Source organism: Arvicanthis niloticus, chromosome 1 (assembly GCF_011762505.2).
Source record: "Arvicanthis niloticus isolate mArvNil1 chromosome 1, mArvNil1.pat.X, whole genome shotgun sequence".
Classification (NCBI taxonomy): Eukaryota; Metazoa; Chordata; class Mammalia; order Rodentia; family Muridae; genus Arvicanthis; species Arvicanthis niloticus.
The window spans coordinates 29,036,681-29,054,179 of NC_047658.1; the positions used below are offsets into that span (position 1 = coordinate 29,036,681).

The following is a 17,499-nucleotide window of genomic DNA, read 5'->3' on the forward strand; positions in this document are numbered from 1 at the left end:
TTTTCTTCTACCTGTGAGTTCCAGGAATTGAACTCGGGTCTTTGGGACCTAAGCAATACCTGGTTTTGTATTTGCAATAGCAGCAAATACCTGTTGAGCCATCTTGCCATCGCTTATTAAGATCATTCTTTACCATTTGGTGGAGGGGCCAGAATTCAAGACTTATTCTAACATGGTCATCAAAGAAGGTAGAAAGGCACTTAGCATGTACAAGCCCTGAGTTTGATCCACAGCACTGCATAAACCAAGAATGGTGGTACATGCCTATAATCCCATCATTTAGATCACAAGTTCAAGGTAATCTTGGTTACACAGAAAATCCAGGGCCAGCCAAGGACACATGATACCATATCTCAAAAAAAATTATAAAAGGATGAAACAAGAATTATAAAGAGTTCGTATGATATCTGTATCAATTCATAGAACACATGTTCAAGTAGGCTTTTGTACTTTCTCAGACCTAAGATATAGCTCAGACATCTCCCATCTCTCCTCAAGCTTTAATCTTCCAGGTCCAGGGATATTTCTTATCCAGCATTCACTCATCTCCTATTGAGTCACACAAGGGACTTGCAAGGCTGCTCCCATTGGCATATGACCATGCTGACTTTGTTGGAAAAGTCTGTTCCAATCCTGCCAACCTGCTAACCCGTCTTGAAATGAGTTTGACCCTAGGTCCTTGTCTTCTCTAAGTAATATCACTTAGGAACACCCTCTGGCACATTTGATTTCCACACAAAAATGCCCAGCCAGAGAGTATAATTATGAGAAGAAAGTGCATCTTGAAGCTCCAAGAGCTTGATAAACCTCCAGCCCCACCAATGTAGCAATCCTTATTAAAGTGATGCGTGATTGTGTCTCTAGAGGAACTCTTAGTGTTAGAGATCAGAGTTTGACACAAAGGCACTAAGAAGTTATGTGGATCAAAGGCAACCAAACTAAATCCCATAGTAAGAACCAAATACATCAAAAATGAGTATTTTTCTCAGCACAGTTGACTGAGTAATTACTTCCTAGGTAAGAGAAGATTACATTGTTAATTGACTTTAGTACACCAGCCATTTCCAGTCCATGTGTTGTATGAAGTAAGTTTATTTTATTCACTTCACCTCTCTGTTCATACTTATAGATGACATTTATATACTCTTCTGCTTGGTGGTTTTGTTTCTGATGCAACAGATTGCACATGGAACCTCACACATGTTACCATTCTATCATAAGCCACACCTTTAACTTTTTTTAAAAAGAGAATCATGTATAACAATAATTTTGCCATGACATGGATGCTTTCTGTGAGAGACAGATAATTTCAATATCTGACAACTGCTACTGATTTTAAAGTATTAAGCCAATGCACAAAACACCACAAATAGAGAAGGCATGTGCTGGCATGTTGGCAATTCCCTGTCCTTTCTCTTTTACATCTCCCAGATTCAGAGGAACTAGGTAAAGAGAAGCCCCACATGGGACATTGTTGACAACATCAAATGACCTGCTCTGGGACTCCTACGTGCATCTAATCAGGAGGCACACCACAGCTGGCAGACGTGTCAGATGGCCTGGTGTAATGCATTCTAGTACAGCATCATGTGGTTAGCAGCTCAGCACTGTCCATGTGGAATGAGTTCTCTCACTGAACCTATGTGCATCGCTAATATTAGTGAGGTCGGATAAAGCCAGTGAGTACACAACCCTTAAATAATCCCACCTGAAAGGCATGTGTGAATAATACTTGTGAGGATAGGAACAGTTCTTGATCTTCAGAGCAATGACTCACTGTTGGTGTCACAACCTGTCCTTTCTGATTCTTAAAAACTATTTTCAACAGTATGGCACTTAACACTTGAGTCAATAGTGAGCTTTAAACCTGTTTGATAAGACTGCAACAGAAATCCAGTGGAGATGGTAAGCATGAAGGCGCATAGGAGCCAGTGAGTTAAACACAGGTGCTTCTTACCATGTTTATAGATGACACAGGACCAATGCTGTTAACATAAATGTCCACGTCGATCACAGTTGGTTTTACTGTGGGGGAAAAAATATATATGTTAGTACTTTATGGTATAATGAAAAATGAAAAGCACAACCCAATCACTGTCTGGAGGACTCAGCCACTCACAGCCCAGGCCTATGCTGCTCAGGTGAGTGGATTTCTCTTGGAAACTTAATTTGCATTTAAAACTAAACTCATCTTGTCTTCTTAAAATTTCAAAGGATGAGAGATTCTGGCTTGTATTTATTGAGCTGTTGGAAAATAAGACAGCTATCCACTGCAAATTGCCAGTAACAGATGACTATAAAGATTTTCGATGTTACTTAAGTTGATTTTTGTGGCAAAGAAATGAGATGAAATATCAGACATTGCATAAGTAATTTAATGTCAAACTTGCTAGAAAGTTAAATCATGAGATGATAAATATCAGTGGTAGATTAAAAAAAAAAACTCTACAGTTTCAAAGCAAACTTTTAGTGGCTCCAAACTCCAAAGAAAAAATGAAAACATGGTCTATAATTATCACTATCATTTAAGGAGACATACACAAGTCTAGCACAGAGCTAAAATGCTATAGTCAAGAAAGTAAAAATCATGCGAATAAAAATATGACCTTTTCAAGAATGAAGATGCACAGCTCCTGTGAGCAGCACATTCAGGTTAAAGTTGGTGCATAGATCCTGTGTGCATCACAAGTATGAGCGTGCACAGCTCCTGTGACTAGCACACACTGCAGGTTAACTGGCTAATTTAGGCTAAGAAGCCCAGTTCCTCTTCCCTTGCCTGCAGTGCAACTGAACACCACCAATAAGGAGACAGAGAGTTTGCAGAGCCTGACCTTAGGGTCCAGTGGCCTCTTTAGGAGGGAACCTCTTTATTGCCATTCCGGGATCGACGAAGGAGAGAACAGAGCCAATTTCAGAATATGTCTGTCCAGGAGGAATATAAACAAGATGCATGAACTTTTTCTGCATGAGGTTTCCATGGAAACAAGATTGTTTGCTTCTGGGTTCTTTTCAATGGGCCTCCTTCAGTTTTGCTAAATAACGGTTCATTCACAAACGAACTCCACACTTTGCTTCTGTAACTGAGTGGTACCTTAAGTTTCCAGGCTCATAAACTTGAGAAACCTATAACCAGGACAGTAGTTTCCAGATTTTCCTGAGATGAAAACAATTGTCATGAATTTGAGCTGACTCCATGAGCATCTGTCAACACCACTGGCTGTGTTAGTTCCAAAGAGCTGTTGGCATTTTGGACGACAGCCCCAACACAATTCTACGGCTATATTCATGACAAATTTCACAATAACCCCAAACTAAGATTTTCTGATTATCAAAATGATAAATAGCACTGTCTTTGCCTTCGCTGGATTCCTTGGTGTTCTGTTTTCCCCACACAACAGTCTTAGATTATGCAGTGCAGACTGTGTGACATTAGCCAAGACATTTTGCGAATGGCTTTTTAAGGTGTTTCTGAGTATTTATTAGACTCTGGATTTCCAGAGTTTGTTAATCTCATTAAATTAAAAGGGCTTTTAGACACAAAGCCTAAAGTGGGAAGTGTGAAATGTATTGAGTGCAATGACATAGCAAAGGTTTTAAGAGAGGCATTTGGAATACAGACACATGCATACACACATATGCTGGTAAATGCTGGGGAACTACTGCTTTTAGTAGCTGTTGCTGAGCAAAGTCATGATAATGTCAGTGGCATATTTTGGAATGACATCTGACAGCTATACCCAGAAAACATACAGGCCACACTTGATAATTCAGACACTACTGATACAGTTCTGACAAAAGGTTTTCAACAAAGTCATTAGACAGCTAAATAGGGAAAATAGCAGTGTTTTTAGCAAACAATACTAGGAAAACTAGATATCCAAGAGCAAAGGAATAAATGTGGACCCTTAGACCTCACTTCATATCAAAAAATAAACTCAAAGAAGGTTAAATAATTAATGAACCTAAAACTAGAAATATTAGAAGTAAAGATGGGGTACTGGGATATTTAGTTTTGTGATGATGTATTGCATGCAATAAAACCTTAGACAACAAAAAGAAAAATACATACATTTTACTACACCAAATCTAAACCTACGAAAGGCAGAGCAGAATGTAACAACCACCCTATCATGGGAAAGGCACTTAGAAGTTGCGTATTGTGATGGCTGACTAGGAGAACAGTCCCTGCCACCCACAGGGTACTCGAATAGAATTAAGTACCATTACTGATAAGGAAAATTACCCAGGCACTGTAGATGAGAGGGTAGACATTTTCAAAATATTAAACAGAACTGCTGCAAGATAGAGCAGTTCAACATCTGGGTATTTTACCAACAGAAATGTAAAAAAAAAAAAGGAACTCAATAGATACTTGTATGTCTACACTTGCACTATGGCCACAATAACTGAAAAAGCAGAAACAATTCATGTCCACAAAAGATGAATGGATAACCAAAGTGAGGAATATGATGGGATTTTATTTAATCTTCAAAAGGAATGAAATTTTGACACATGGTAACACCATGGATGAATGATGAAGGCAGTATGCTGAATAAATGATCCCATTACAAGGCAAATACTACATGATTCCAGTTATATGAAATACTCCCACCTGGTGAAATTGATGGAGGTGTCAGTGGAATGGTTGTTGCCAGGGGGTTGTAGAGTGCAGAATGATGAATTAAGTTATAGTGTATATAGAGTTTCAGTTGTGGAAGACAAGGAGTTCAGGAGGTGGATAGTCATGACACAACCCAATGCCACTAACTAGTACTTCAACGAAAGTACTTAGGGTGACAAGTTTATGGCATATACCATAAATTATATATAAATAAATACATGGATATATTAACCATAATTATGATCTGGAAACCAAGCCCTAGACAGTTGAAAGAAGGATGAAAAAAATCTTTCACAAAGGTAGGAAAGAACAGCAACAGGAGGGAACAGTTTTCCAGGTGAGAGGAAAGAGATTCTATTGTAAATGGTATAAAAAGGGCACTAAAAGTGGGCTGCATTTATTGATTGAAAAACATATTCACTTGCAATTCTTTATTTGAGATCTTTAATACCATTTCTGAGAATTAATTGTTTTTAAAGTCAGGGTGGGTATGTCTAAAAGGATTGTTTGCCCAGTTACACTGGGTAAACCTTGAGAAACCTTTGCCAGAGTCCTCCCTTCAGAGGTTGCTGTGACACCGAGGGAACAGTGTAGCCTACATTCCCCACTCAGCTCAGTCACAAAATCATATCAGATGCATACATATTTTGGGTTTTTTGTTTGTTTGCTTTTCCTCCACTCCACCATGCTATTTCTCACCCTTCTTTAGGCAACCAAGGAGAGAACAGTGAGTTATTATTTGAGCTGTCAGTACAGAGACAAAACCTGGTGCCCATTAGAGAGGCACGTGTCAAGCCTTACTACAGGCAGCACAGGCTCAGAGTGGGTGATCTGACAATGAACAGAGAGACAGGTAGCTGACCCTTAGTCTCTAGAGTCTGTAGATAACAGTGCTTTCTCCTGGTTATTGTCATCACCACAGGAATCCTGTCGTGGTAAAAAGTGAAAAGAAAAATCTTAAGGACAGTTCATGACCTCAATGCCTCTGAGACTTGATATTAAAATCTTTTCTGCAGTACAAGCTTTTTATTAAACAACCTATTGTGAGAAAAAATACATTTTTACTTCAAACAAGTTATGTTATGGGCTCTGTTTAGATATCACATGTATAATTGCTAGGAAATGTCTAAAATGACAAACAGAGAGAGAGAGAGAGATAGAGAGAGAGACAGAGACAGAGACAGACAGAGACAGAGACATAGAGACACAGACACAGACACAGACACAGACACAGACACAGACACAGACACAGACACAGAGGGAGACGGGGGGGGTATGAGGGAGGTACAGAGTGAATTCTCTTTAATCTACCACCAGCTCCCTATTTCTCAAATTAGCACCATAGCAATTCCTTGAGACTCTTGGTTCCAGGATGCTCAGGGATATAGAATGCTTGCATGCTCAAGTCCCTTGCATGAAATTGTATGATAATTCCATATAACCTATACAAAACATGTTCAAACACCTCTAGATAACATGGGGAATACTATGCAAACATTATTCAAATAACTGTTTATTCTGCACAAGTACTTTAGAAATTAGTTTTCCTCTGTAGTCCAGATCAATTCACAGCTGGCTCGATCTACAGTTGTAACCAGAGGGGACAGAAGGTAGATGGCATTTAAACGTTAATAAATGTCTTCAATTTTCCTACATTTAGCTCTTTCCTTTTCAGCCTGGGGCCTAATAAGCATCATCAATCTTTATTAAGTCAAGAAATACCACTATAAAGTAAGAGCATCTGTGGTCTCCACTCATGAAAAAGATTACAAGCTGATTGAAGAGCATTACTTGGGTTTATCCAAGGAAAAGCATATCAAGCTGGTTTCTAAAATCCTCAAAAGTCCACAGATTTAAGGATTAGAAACACATCATGATGACAGAGCACATGGCAGGGTGCATCAGGCCCTGGATTCAAACACAACAGTTAAAAACAAAACAAACAAAACCACACAGCAGCAGCAGCAACAACAACAACAATAAAAAAAATCAACCAAATTGTGACAAACCATAAATACACACCATAGCATGGTTTGTTGTCGTGTAGTATAGGCTGGGGGCAGTGTAAGCTCAGAATTCCAACTGACAGTACAAAAGGCAGGAGAAACAGAAGCTATGCTTGACTCAACTGAAACTATTCTTACAGGGGAGGTAGAAGACCATGAATCTACCCAGAAGGACTGAGGTTACTGATTCAAAACGAACGTCTATCATGTCTAAGTGACAAGGCTAAACACAGAAAAGTTCCAGATTCTGACTTTCATTGTTCTGAACCTTTGATTGGTGCATTTTTAAAAGAACTGGTTTCCTGGTATCTGTGGCTCTTGAAGGAAAATATATTTTACATGAAATAACTGTGAAGCAAGACACTTCTCTGAACCTATATGTTATATGGTCACTCCCTGTTTTAGGCCAAGACCTCTTATTCCCCAAACAAGTACTGGTTTCTGGACAGCAAAGATGTGTGATTCACCGTGTCCCTCCTGCAGCATCACACAGAGAAACGAGTGGCCGATATTGGGGTCTAATGACAACTCTAGAAAGTGAGGCTGTACAACTATTATAATTAGTTGGCTTGTACATGTTAAATGTTCACCTGAGCTTCTATAATATGATGAAGAACGTTAAACATCTTCCAGAACATGAAGACAACTATGAGTTGATCCAAGAGTCAAGTGGGCAAAGCTCTGATAGATTAAGACACTCCTGACAGTAAGCATCTGTTCCCATGGAAATGTTTTTATCTTCCTGGGCAGAAAAGGGCTGAAAAGTGATATTGGGACAGAAAATAAAGAGACTTACAGTCATCCATAAATAGGCAGGAAATAGACAATGATAGAAACACAGATTAAAATGTATGGATACTGGATATTTTAAGTGGAAATAATATAATATGATGTAATATAATAAATATAACAATATAATACCGGATATAATGACTGCTCACAGGGATAGATACTGCTGTGGGGTTGGACACAGGCATCTGAAGCTCTGCATGGGAGATAACCCTTAAGCTATCTCATACGTGGTACTAGTAAGAAAGGAATACAAACTCCAAGCAAGGTAACAGTGGATCACCTCAGATGACTGACCAGGTCTAAAACGTGGAATTTTCATAATATCTCTGTCTTAGTACCTCTACAGCAGATGGATGCTAACAAAGCCAATTCAGATGGGCAGAGGGTAGTTTCATTGTCTCACAATAAATAGTAGATTCTTAGTAACATACAACTAGGGCAGTTAGGCTGCTGTAGTTAGGTGCAACTAGAACACCAAATACTGCATCTTCTGCTTTTCTACCCATGTTTACCTTCTAACTTGACCTAGTCATCTATATTTCTAATTTTTATAAAAGATTAAGTATGAAAAGCTTAAATATGAGCAACTTAAATTTAAAAGATAAGTAAATAACACTAATGTATAAAGGCTATTTCAAGTAGCTGGGAACTGGCCTCCCAATCTTCCCCATCTTTGGGGACAAGAGTGAAAAATCCTGTCACTCCTTGTATCAGCTGTCCATTTTTTTTTACATAAACTATAAGTCCTACTGAGCATTAAACAGACAGGCCTCTATAGTCCATCACATGCTGTGGTCTCTACTGCATTCCTTCTTTCTACTGATGACCACAGAGGAGAGGAACAAGCAGCTATTAATAAATGGTACTTGCATACAACTCTATTTTGGTTCCCATTCTACAGACAGGAAGCTGAGGCAGAAGTGTACAGACTGTGGGGTAGCTTTCCAAGATGCTGCCGCCTGAGTAGAAGAGGAAGCAAGGATTCTAAACTCAACTTCTAAATTCTCTACTTTGGTAGAAAAGCTTAATGGTATTTTGCAGAAAAAAAAATTCAGTGAGAATATATTATTATTTTTAGTATCCATCATCTTCATAATCATGATCATAATTATCACCACAAGTAATCACTACAGGTTCCTTATAATTCAAATTTCCTGTCTCTATGGCTTACATTAGATCTGTGGGTAATGTGTAAGCATGCATTTTCCCCACTTGGAAAAATTCTAGGTTTGAGGAAATGGTTGAGGAACTACTGTAAGAAGTACATAATAGACGAACTTGCTAATCAGAAAGAGCTGCCAACTCTCTGGGTCAATGCAAAACTGACTCAGCTGATCACTGGAAGGTCAGCGTGGGTGAAGTCAGCATTATTGCTGATGCCATTCCAGATCTGTATTGAGCCATCTGTTCTGCTTCATAGGGTGGACAACAGACCCAGCCTCACTTACTCCCAGAACTGTGGGTAGCCTTTCAGTCTCATCCAACATATAGTTTCCATACATGGCCACTGGGAGGCTAGAGGGAGTTCATCAACACCAAGAAAGGCATGCCACTGTGAGTCAGATTTGAGAAATGTGCAATAAGTAATACACAACCAAGTAATACACATCATTGTTAATGGAAACAAAATAAACAGATTTAGAGTGCATTTTCAAAAGAGAAGGAAACATGGATAATAATTCTGAGCCATCATCCTGAAGAACTTTGACTGGTAGTTACTCACAAGCTTTTAAATAGCCACCTCCTGAAAGAATTTATTGACAAGATGGTAAGGTACAGAAAGCATCTTCCAAGTCTTATAACTCTGAAAACACAGCTCTAAGGTCACACTGCTACCTGCCTAAATAATGAGGGCTATTGTGATTTCTCTTCTTTAGCAGAAAACAGACTGAAGAAACCTTTCCACCTAGCTGCTAATTTTATTGATTGTAACAGGGAAGGGAAGGTTTAAAGGGCCTTTCATGGAGGTTTCTCTAGGAATCTGGCTCTACATCTGTCTAGGAATATCAAACTGCATGCACTGGCAAAGCATGCATCCATCGCAGATTACAAAAGCCATTTGCATTGCACTTTTAAACAAGGAAAAGGCTGAGGACTATATGTGCAGCCCTTAATAATTAGAAATTCTCATCATACTCATCAAAGCAATAACAAGGTGACATCAACGAGAGACAGAACAGGAAGAACTGGACTCTCTCAACACAGAGATGGCAGCTCAGTGACAGCACATGGGCAACACCAGAAATTGTGAAAGGGCTCTGGCACCTGTGAAATACAATGCCAACCATGGAAAACCTGGTGGGAAGATTCACAGTATTGTTTGCCTGAGCTCCAATCTCTAGCCTGGCATATTCAAGAGAAAGTGCAACTCCAAACTTCTCCCCAAAGACGAAAAACACAAAGACTTTGCATTTCTGCCTTGTCTGAATTTAACATTACTAGAAACAGAGTAAGAGGTCAGATGGCCTCTGAAAACGCAGTCAACAAATATACAATTGATGTTAAATTGATATTAGTTTGGCCAGCTGAAGGGTGAAGGTGCTCACCATCCTATCTGAGACTTGAGTTTGAATTACAGAACCCACATGATAAAAGGACAGAACTGACTCGTCTAAGTTGTCCTCTGACCTCCTTATGTGTTAGCATCTGTGTATCTTTCCTAGAAATAAATAATTGCTTAAAATAGGATACACTATGTTATGATTAAAAGATGATGATTGATTGTATAAAGACCAAGACTCAGTAACATGCTCTTTCCATGAGACACATACTTAAAATACATGACAGAATACAGGCCAGAAGTTAAGTAATTAAAAGTTATTTCATAAATCAGGGACATAATCAGAGTAGTAATGTTAAACTCTGGACAGACAGAAACTATCACAAAATTCGAAGAAGGTCGTCACAGAATGAGGAAGTGGATAGTGCAACAGGGCATAGATATAGCAACTATTAAAAACCATATGAGTATAATATTAGATGGCTCAGACACAGAAGTTAACAGAGAGGAATGAGGAGCAAAACTCATGGTAAAGGGAAGTAGCAGACAGCAACGGAGTCCAGATTTCTTGGAACTCCACCTCTTAGTGCAAGGGTCCTATTGCCCGTTCATCCCTGCCTCTCCAGGCCTATTCTTTGTTCTTCTTCAGCCTGCCTGCAGGAGACCCTTCTCCAAGTCTACCTCAACCTCTTGGTGGGCACTCAAGGACCACCTCAGCCTTCCTTTCCAGGCCATTTCTTTTCCTTTGTGTCAGGTGCTGATCCAGAGAAACACTTTCTACCATGAACCCCCAGTGGTCACATTGGACTGGAATGCAGCAAGGTGATTTTTCCCAATCCTTTCTGTCCCCTTTTGCAATCTCTCCAGTCTTATTCTCAGCCCCTCCTCCCACACTTCCCCCATTTTCTGGGGACTCTACCCCTTGATCTGAACCCAAGGTCTCCCTAGTCTTTCATCCCTGTCTCTCCAGAGTTATTCTTTGTCCTTCTCCCAGTTCACCTCCATTTTATGGGGAATCTATCTCTTGGTACAAACCCAGGTCTTTCTAGATCTTCACCAAGCTTCTCTCAGTCTTTTTTCTCCTAACCTTTATGAATTCCTTTCTATCATCCTGAGACCTGCAGAAACATTCCCATAGCCATCATAAATGTCTAGGATACAAAAAAGCAAGAGCAATCACAAAATACAACACACACACACACACACACACACAAAGCACACACACAAAGCACACACACAGCACACACACAGGACCTGAAATCAACATAAAGAAACACTTCAATATTTCATATGCCTCATAACTCCAGATGCCTACACCCCAACAACAGCAAAACTAACAAACAAGCAAACTTTAGCATGAATAGCCAAGACAATATGCCTCCTCTAGAAGCCAGTAATCCTATTGCAGGTCACCATGAAAAAGGCAATGCTGGTGAAGCACAAGGCAAGGATTTCAAAATTGCAATTTTGACCATGTTCAAGAACTTCAAAGAGGAAATGAATAAATCCCTAATTTAAAGATATGAAAAGGCAAACAGTGTAATGAAATAAAACAACTTGAATGTGAAAGTAGAATTTAACATAGAAATAGAGCCCTCTCTTGGTCCTTTTGGCTGGGGCAGACACCTAGCTGCCTGGGAAGCTCCTGGGAAGACACCATATCCTGAGCCATCCTAGAGAAACCACTACACTCAGAGCAATGGCTAACAACAACCCTCCCCCACCACCCTACACCCCACAGCTACAACTAGGAGCCTGGGACACTCAGGACCCATCAGCCACCCAAACCCCGCCCCTCCGGAATACCACTCCCCTTCTATCCCTTGGTCCTTTTGGCTGGTCTGCTCCTGGGAAGACACCATATCCTGAGCCACCCTAGAGAAACCAGTGCACTCAGAGCAGAGAAGGAACCACTGCACTCGGAACAGCAGGATTTCAAGATTCCAGAGGCAGCCTGAGTCCCAGCAGTTCTTCCACCCAGGAGCTCAGGATCACAGAGACATCTGGACTCTGATGAGTTCTGACACAAGCAAGATAACTAGAAAAAAACAGTCTCCGGTCAGAGACAGTGAGTTAACCAGATGGTGAATGGCAAGCACAAGAAAATAAGCAACAGAAACCAAAGTTACCTTGCATCATCAGAACCCAGTTCTCCCATCATAGCAAGCCCTGGAAACGCCATCACATAGGAAAAGCAGGATTCAGAATTAAAATCACTTCTCATGATGATGATAGAGGACTTTAAGAGAGACGTAAATAATTCCCTTAAAGAAGTACAGGAGAACACAGGTAAACAGATAAGAGTGTTAGGAGGATGACTGAGGCAAACATGGGAGTCTGGGGTAACCAGATATGGCCTTGGTCATATAGTTAGAGCAAAGGTCACTAGGCTTTAACCACAGCATTCCCAGCCTCTGGACAGAAAACAGGTTATATACCTCTTCTTTTAAAGACACAGCCTTGCATGTTTAACATTCCCAATTTCCCTAATGCTTACCTGTGAGCACAGGTGACTCTGTGCCTCCTACAGGACTTAAATTGCCCCTGGAGGCTTTCTTATTTTTTAGCAGACTGACCTTAGAGGTGAGTCTATACTTTCTCTCAAACCAAAGCTACAGGTTGAACTCCTTGTCAGAAGTTCATGAGAAATGACTGGCATGTAGGTCAGGAGAGTATTGGCTATCTAGAAGTCACATTTTCTTTTTTTTTTTTTTTTAAGATGTATTCATTATGTATACAGCATTCTGCCTGGATAAATGCCTGCAGCCCAGAAGAGGGTACAAGATCTCATTACAGATGGTTATGAGCCACCATGTGGTTGCTGGCACTTGAAGTCAGGATCTCTGGAAGAGCAGCCAGTGCTCTTAACCTCTGAGTCATCTCTCCAGCTTCCACAACCCCCGCCCCCCACTCCTTTTTTATAAAACCCATATTAGCCTAATCTCCAAACCACAGGAAGACCAAACAAAAACAAAAATAAACAACAGAAAAAGCAGCATCCTTTATGCATATACTGTAAACTGAATCAAAAACATTATCCACCATGATCAAGTTGGCATCATCTCAGCAATGTAGGCATAGTTCCACATATATAAGCCAATTAACAGTACTCTACCACATAAAAAGACTGAGCGACAAAAAAACTATATGATCATCTCATTAGATGCAGCAAAGGCCTTTGACAAAATCTAACATCTTTTTATGATAAAAGTCTTAGAAAGACTAGAAATAAAAGGAGCATACCTCAATGTAATAAGGGCAATTTCTCGCAAGCCCACAATCATTATCAACATAAATGTAGAGGGGAAAAAAAAAGCATTTCTAGGAAAATCAGGAACAAGTCAAGGTTTTCCACTCTCTCCATACCTATTCAATATACTACTTGAAGTGTTAGCTTCAATAAGACTTCTTTATAAGAAGAGAGAAGTTATTAAGACCAGACATGAAAGAGGATAAATTCAACTGATTTCATAGAAATGAAAAGGGTTTCAGAACATTGTGAGCAATTTTACTCAAAACTGAACTGGAAACTCCAAAGTAAATTTAGATAATCTGGAAGAACTGGACCAATCCCAAGAAATATATAATCTACCATTACTGAAGCACAGAAATAAAGTATCTGAGCTATGGCTTGACTAAAACTGAACACTCCATGAAAATCCTCTAATACAGAAGAGGCTGATGTTTACATTGTGATATGAGTCCTTCTCAAACTTTTTCCGAAGATAAAAGGAGGGAGCATTTCCAAACTTAGCCTAGAAAAGCCAAGTTGCCTTACATCAAAGTCAAGAGCACTTCAAGAAAATGGTAGACCAACATTATCAATCAATGTTGACAAAAAAAGTAACATGAGAAAAGATACCAAGGTCAGGGACCTAGGGGAAAAATGAAATACTACTGTTCTACAAAATAAATGTAGCCATAAAATGACTTCTAAGTCCATTCTGTTACACCTGTTACACACACACTCATGCACACATGACTTGCTCAGCCATCACTAAAGAAGATCTCTCCAATGTTAAATGGAACAAATACAGAGGCCTGCAGGTGGACATTGTATAGAGAGTGAGACTCCTTGGAACACTAGGTCCTAAATAGAATGTCTCCCATCAAATTATTCATATCAGCAATCAGCGAACTCTATGAAAGAGGAAGCAGAAAAAAGTTGTAAGATCCAATGAGAAACAAGGCCTTCTGAACACAATAGGATCTATGCACATATGAATGTATGGAGACTGTGACAGCATACACAGTGCCTGCATATCTCTACACCAATTGAGGTCCCCAGTGTTGAGAGAAGTAGAGATCCATCCCTATCTGTAACCCAGAAGTCATCTCCAATTGACAACCACTAGCAAATAAAACATTAGATCTCTCCAATGGAGCCTAACTAGGTAGACAAACCACTCTTAAGAGGAAACCCTCTAGGCATAAATTTTTTGAAGGCTGTTTTAATAAATGTTCAACATCTCCTCTTGCCCACCACCAAGCAGAGGTAGTGGAAGAGAAAAATTATTAGGATATGGGGGAAGTGGACCTGTTTAGCAATTGTTCTTTTGGGGGTTAGCTCAATCTTTGTCAGCAGTTCAGTCCCCTAGCAAACACCAAATACAAACACACAACTTCAGTCTAGTCCTCTCATCAGGCAGATGCCATTCATGAACTAGCAAGTTCAGTCCAATCCTCTTGCCAGGCAGACACCAGGCATAAACCACCTGCTGTAAGTCAATCCTCAAGAAACCACAAGGCTTAATAATCGGCTGAGGGCAAGGCGACTAAAGCAGCAAGAAGCTGAAGGAACCTTACAAGAGCAGCTCTTGGGTGAGTTTCTCTCAATGACGTTACCACAAGTTGACCTCAAATACTATGTAGAGCATGTAAGGTGAACCAATACATGTGTGTAGTTAAGCCGAGAATAGCAAGGCAGAGCAAACCAAACCAATGCTCAATATTGGCTTCACTGTCTGACAGGTTTTATTTATACTCCTCGTCACGTGTCCTTTCATGTGTTTGGTATATCAAAACATCTTTTCACCTGTGTCTACACAGGAAAACATTCTGTTATGTGTCTGTTCCAGCAAGATGTCCTTTTGCCTGTGTGCCCCAGCAAAACATCATTTGACATAAGTGACTTTCCAAGTAAATCAGAAGTTTCTGCTTCAAGGCCCCATGCCCCGGGGACACATGCCCTTATCCCTAACCTAGAAGCCATATCCAATTGCAACTGCTAGCAAATAAAACATTAGTTCTCTACAACAGTGTTTTAATATGTAAACAAACCACTGTTAAGAGCAAGACCAGGCCCAGCAATAGAGCTAGTGGAATCTTTGGAGGGTTTTGTCTCATATTGTTTTGTCAGGGTTAGTTTGTTTTGCTCTTTTGTTACTCTTGTTTTGTTTGTTTATTTGTTTTGTTCATTTGTTTGAAGGACAGTAGTTTTTAAGGAGCCCTGATCATGGGAATTTACTGTCATCTCTTCCTATAGACCAACACTTCCCTCTGAATTCCCCATCTCATTGGTCTATGAAACAGCTGTATCTAATAAATAATCTGGGTCTGGAGTCTGTCCTCTTTTCCACACTTGGGCTCTGTTACATAACAGATTTTTCTAAAACTTTCCAACTTCCAGAGTTCTGAGGTAGGCCATCACCAACACCAGGGCCAGTATTCACTACCAGGTGAGTGACAGAGGTACCTAATGTATCTCCAGTTTATCTGGAAAGTTAGTAACTATAAGCTACCTGGTACTGAAAGTGGACCCTATTTGTTTCTTATGGTATGAGGCATTCAAAATAGTCAAACTCCAGCTGTGAACTCCGATGAAACTATTAGAACTGATTAATCTTAGCTACTAAAAAATATTTTTGTTTCTAACGGATTGTTTCACATTGTTCCAGTATTACAGTTTGATGGGTTCTATTAAAAATTATGGCCCCAGAGTTGGGATTCTGAATATTCCCCAAAGGCCCACATATTTTAAGGTTTGGTCTCCAGTCTGGCACTATTAGGAGGCAGTAGAAACTTTGAAATGCTGAACTCAGAAAGGTTTGAATTCACAGTTGGCAGGCCACTGTGCGATCCTAGCTTTGTCTCCACTTTTAGTGTTCTGGCCATGAAGTAAACCATCCTTTGAAAGAAATGAATCCCCTAGTCATGGATTAGAACCGCCATAATCATGTACCAAAATAACCTTTTTCTTTTATGAGCTCATTAACACCAGTATTTATTTTAGCATCAGAAACCTAACTACTGTAGCCCCTCTCTGAGAGGAAGTGCCTTTCTCCCTGTCAACCTGCACTGATAAACATAATTATCAGGCAAATACTTAACAGCATAAATAGTAGGCCAGGCATAATCCCTAGTTTCACAGATTTTATATTGTACTGGGTATAACAGGCATCTATCAGGTAAACTAATCAATAAACTAGATATTTATAATAGTAATCAATCTGACAAAGAAGCAAAACTAGGTGCTGAGGTTAAAAAGTGACTATAGTAGTTCACTCCCTGCACCTCTTCTTCCCATGAAATTAAAATAGTGATGTGTTTAGTTTTTCATAAGCATATGACCCAGTAACTCTGGATGTATGTATAATATGAGTTCTAGAATAAGATGTGTTGAAACAACATTCTTGAAAATAATCAGACATAATTTTAAAAAAACATATTATAGACATTAAATTATAGATCCTGGCAAATCATCAGGTCTCAATTATAATAGGCATAAGAAAATTCCATGTGCCCTTGCCTGGTCTTTGTGGCTAGAGCAGACACCCAGCTGGCCTATTCCCGTGTGGACACCGTATCCTGAGACATCCTAGAGAGACCATGACCTCAGAGCAGCAGGTAAGAACAGTCGTTCACTGCCCTACGCCCCAGAGCTACAACTGGGAGCAGGGAGCACTCAGGACCCACCAGGCACCCAAACCCCACCCCTGCGGAATACCACTTCCCTTCTGTCCCTCATCTGGTTCTTGTGGGTGGAGCAGACACCCATTTGGCCTGCTCCCATGTAGACACCATATCTTGAGACATCTTAGAGGAGCCATTGCACTCAGAGCAGCGAACACCTAGCTGGTCTGCTCCCATGAAGACAACTTATCCTGAGACATCCTAGAGGAGACATTGCACCCAGAGCAGTGAACACCTAGCTGGTCTGCTACCGTGGAGACACCATATCCTGAGACATCCTAGAGGAGCTGGACATACTCAGAGCAGCTGGAGCTCAGGATCACAGGATCACAGGATCACAGGATCACAGGATCACAGGATCACAGGATCACAGGATCACAGGATCACAGGATCACAAAGACATCTGGACTCTGAGGAGTTTTGACACAAGCAAGATAACTGGAAAAGCAGGCTGCAGTCAGAACCAGTGAGTGCAGGTAACACTAGAGTTAACCAGATGGCTAAAGGCAAGCTCAAGAACGTAAGCAACAGAAACCAAAGTTACTTAGCATCATCACAACCCAGTTCTCTCACCATAGCAAGCCCCAAACAAACCATCACAGCGGAAAAGCAGGATTCAGAAATAAAATAACTTCTCATGATGATGATAGAGGACTTTAAGAAGGACA

At 40.1% G+C, this 17,499-nt stretch overlaps 1 protein-coding gene across 1 annotated transcript in view; it reads right to left on the bottom strand.

Annotated features, from left to right (window-relative positions):
* The window catches only part of Gabrg3 (gamma-aminobutyric acid type A receptor subunit gamma3), a 581,822-nt gene that overhangs the window by 519,537 nt on the left and 44,786 nt on the right, over window positions 1-17,499 (bottom strand). Inside the window, exon 3 of the mRNA XM_034488056.2 lies at window positions 1,958-2,025. Coding sequence (XP_034343947.1) covers window positions 1,958-2,025 — 68 coding nt within the window. The remainder of the gene's footprint in view (window positions 1-1,957; window positions 2,026-17,499) is intronic.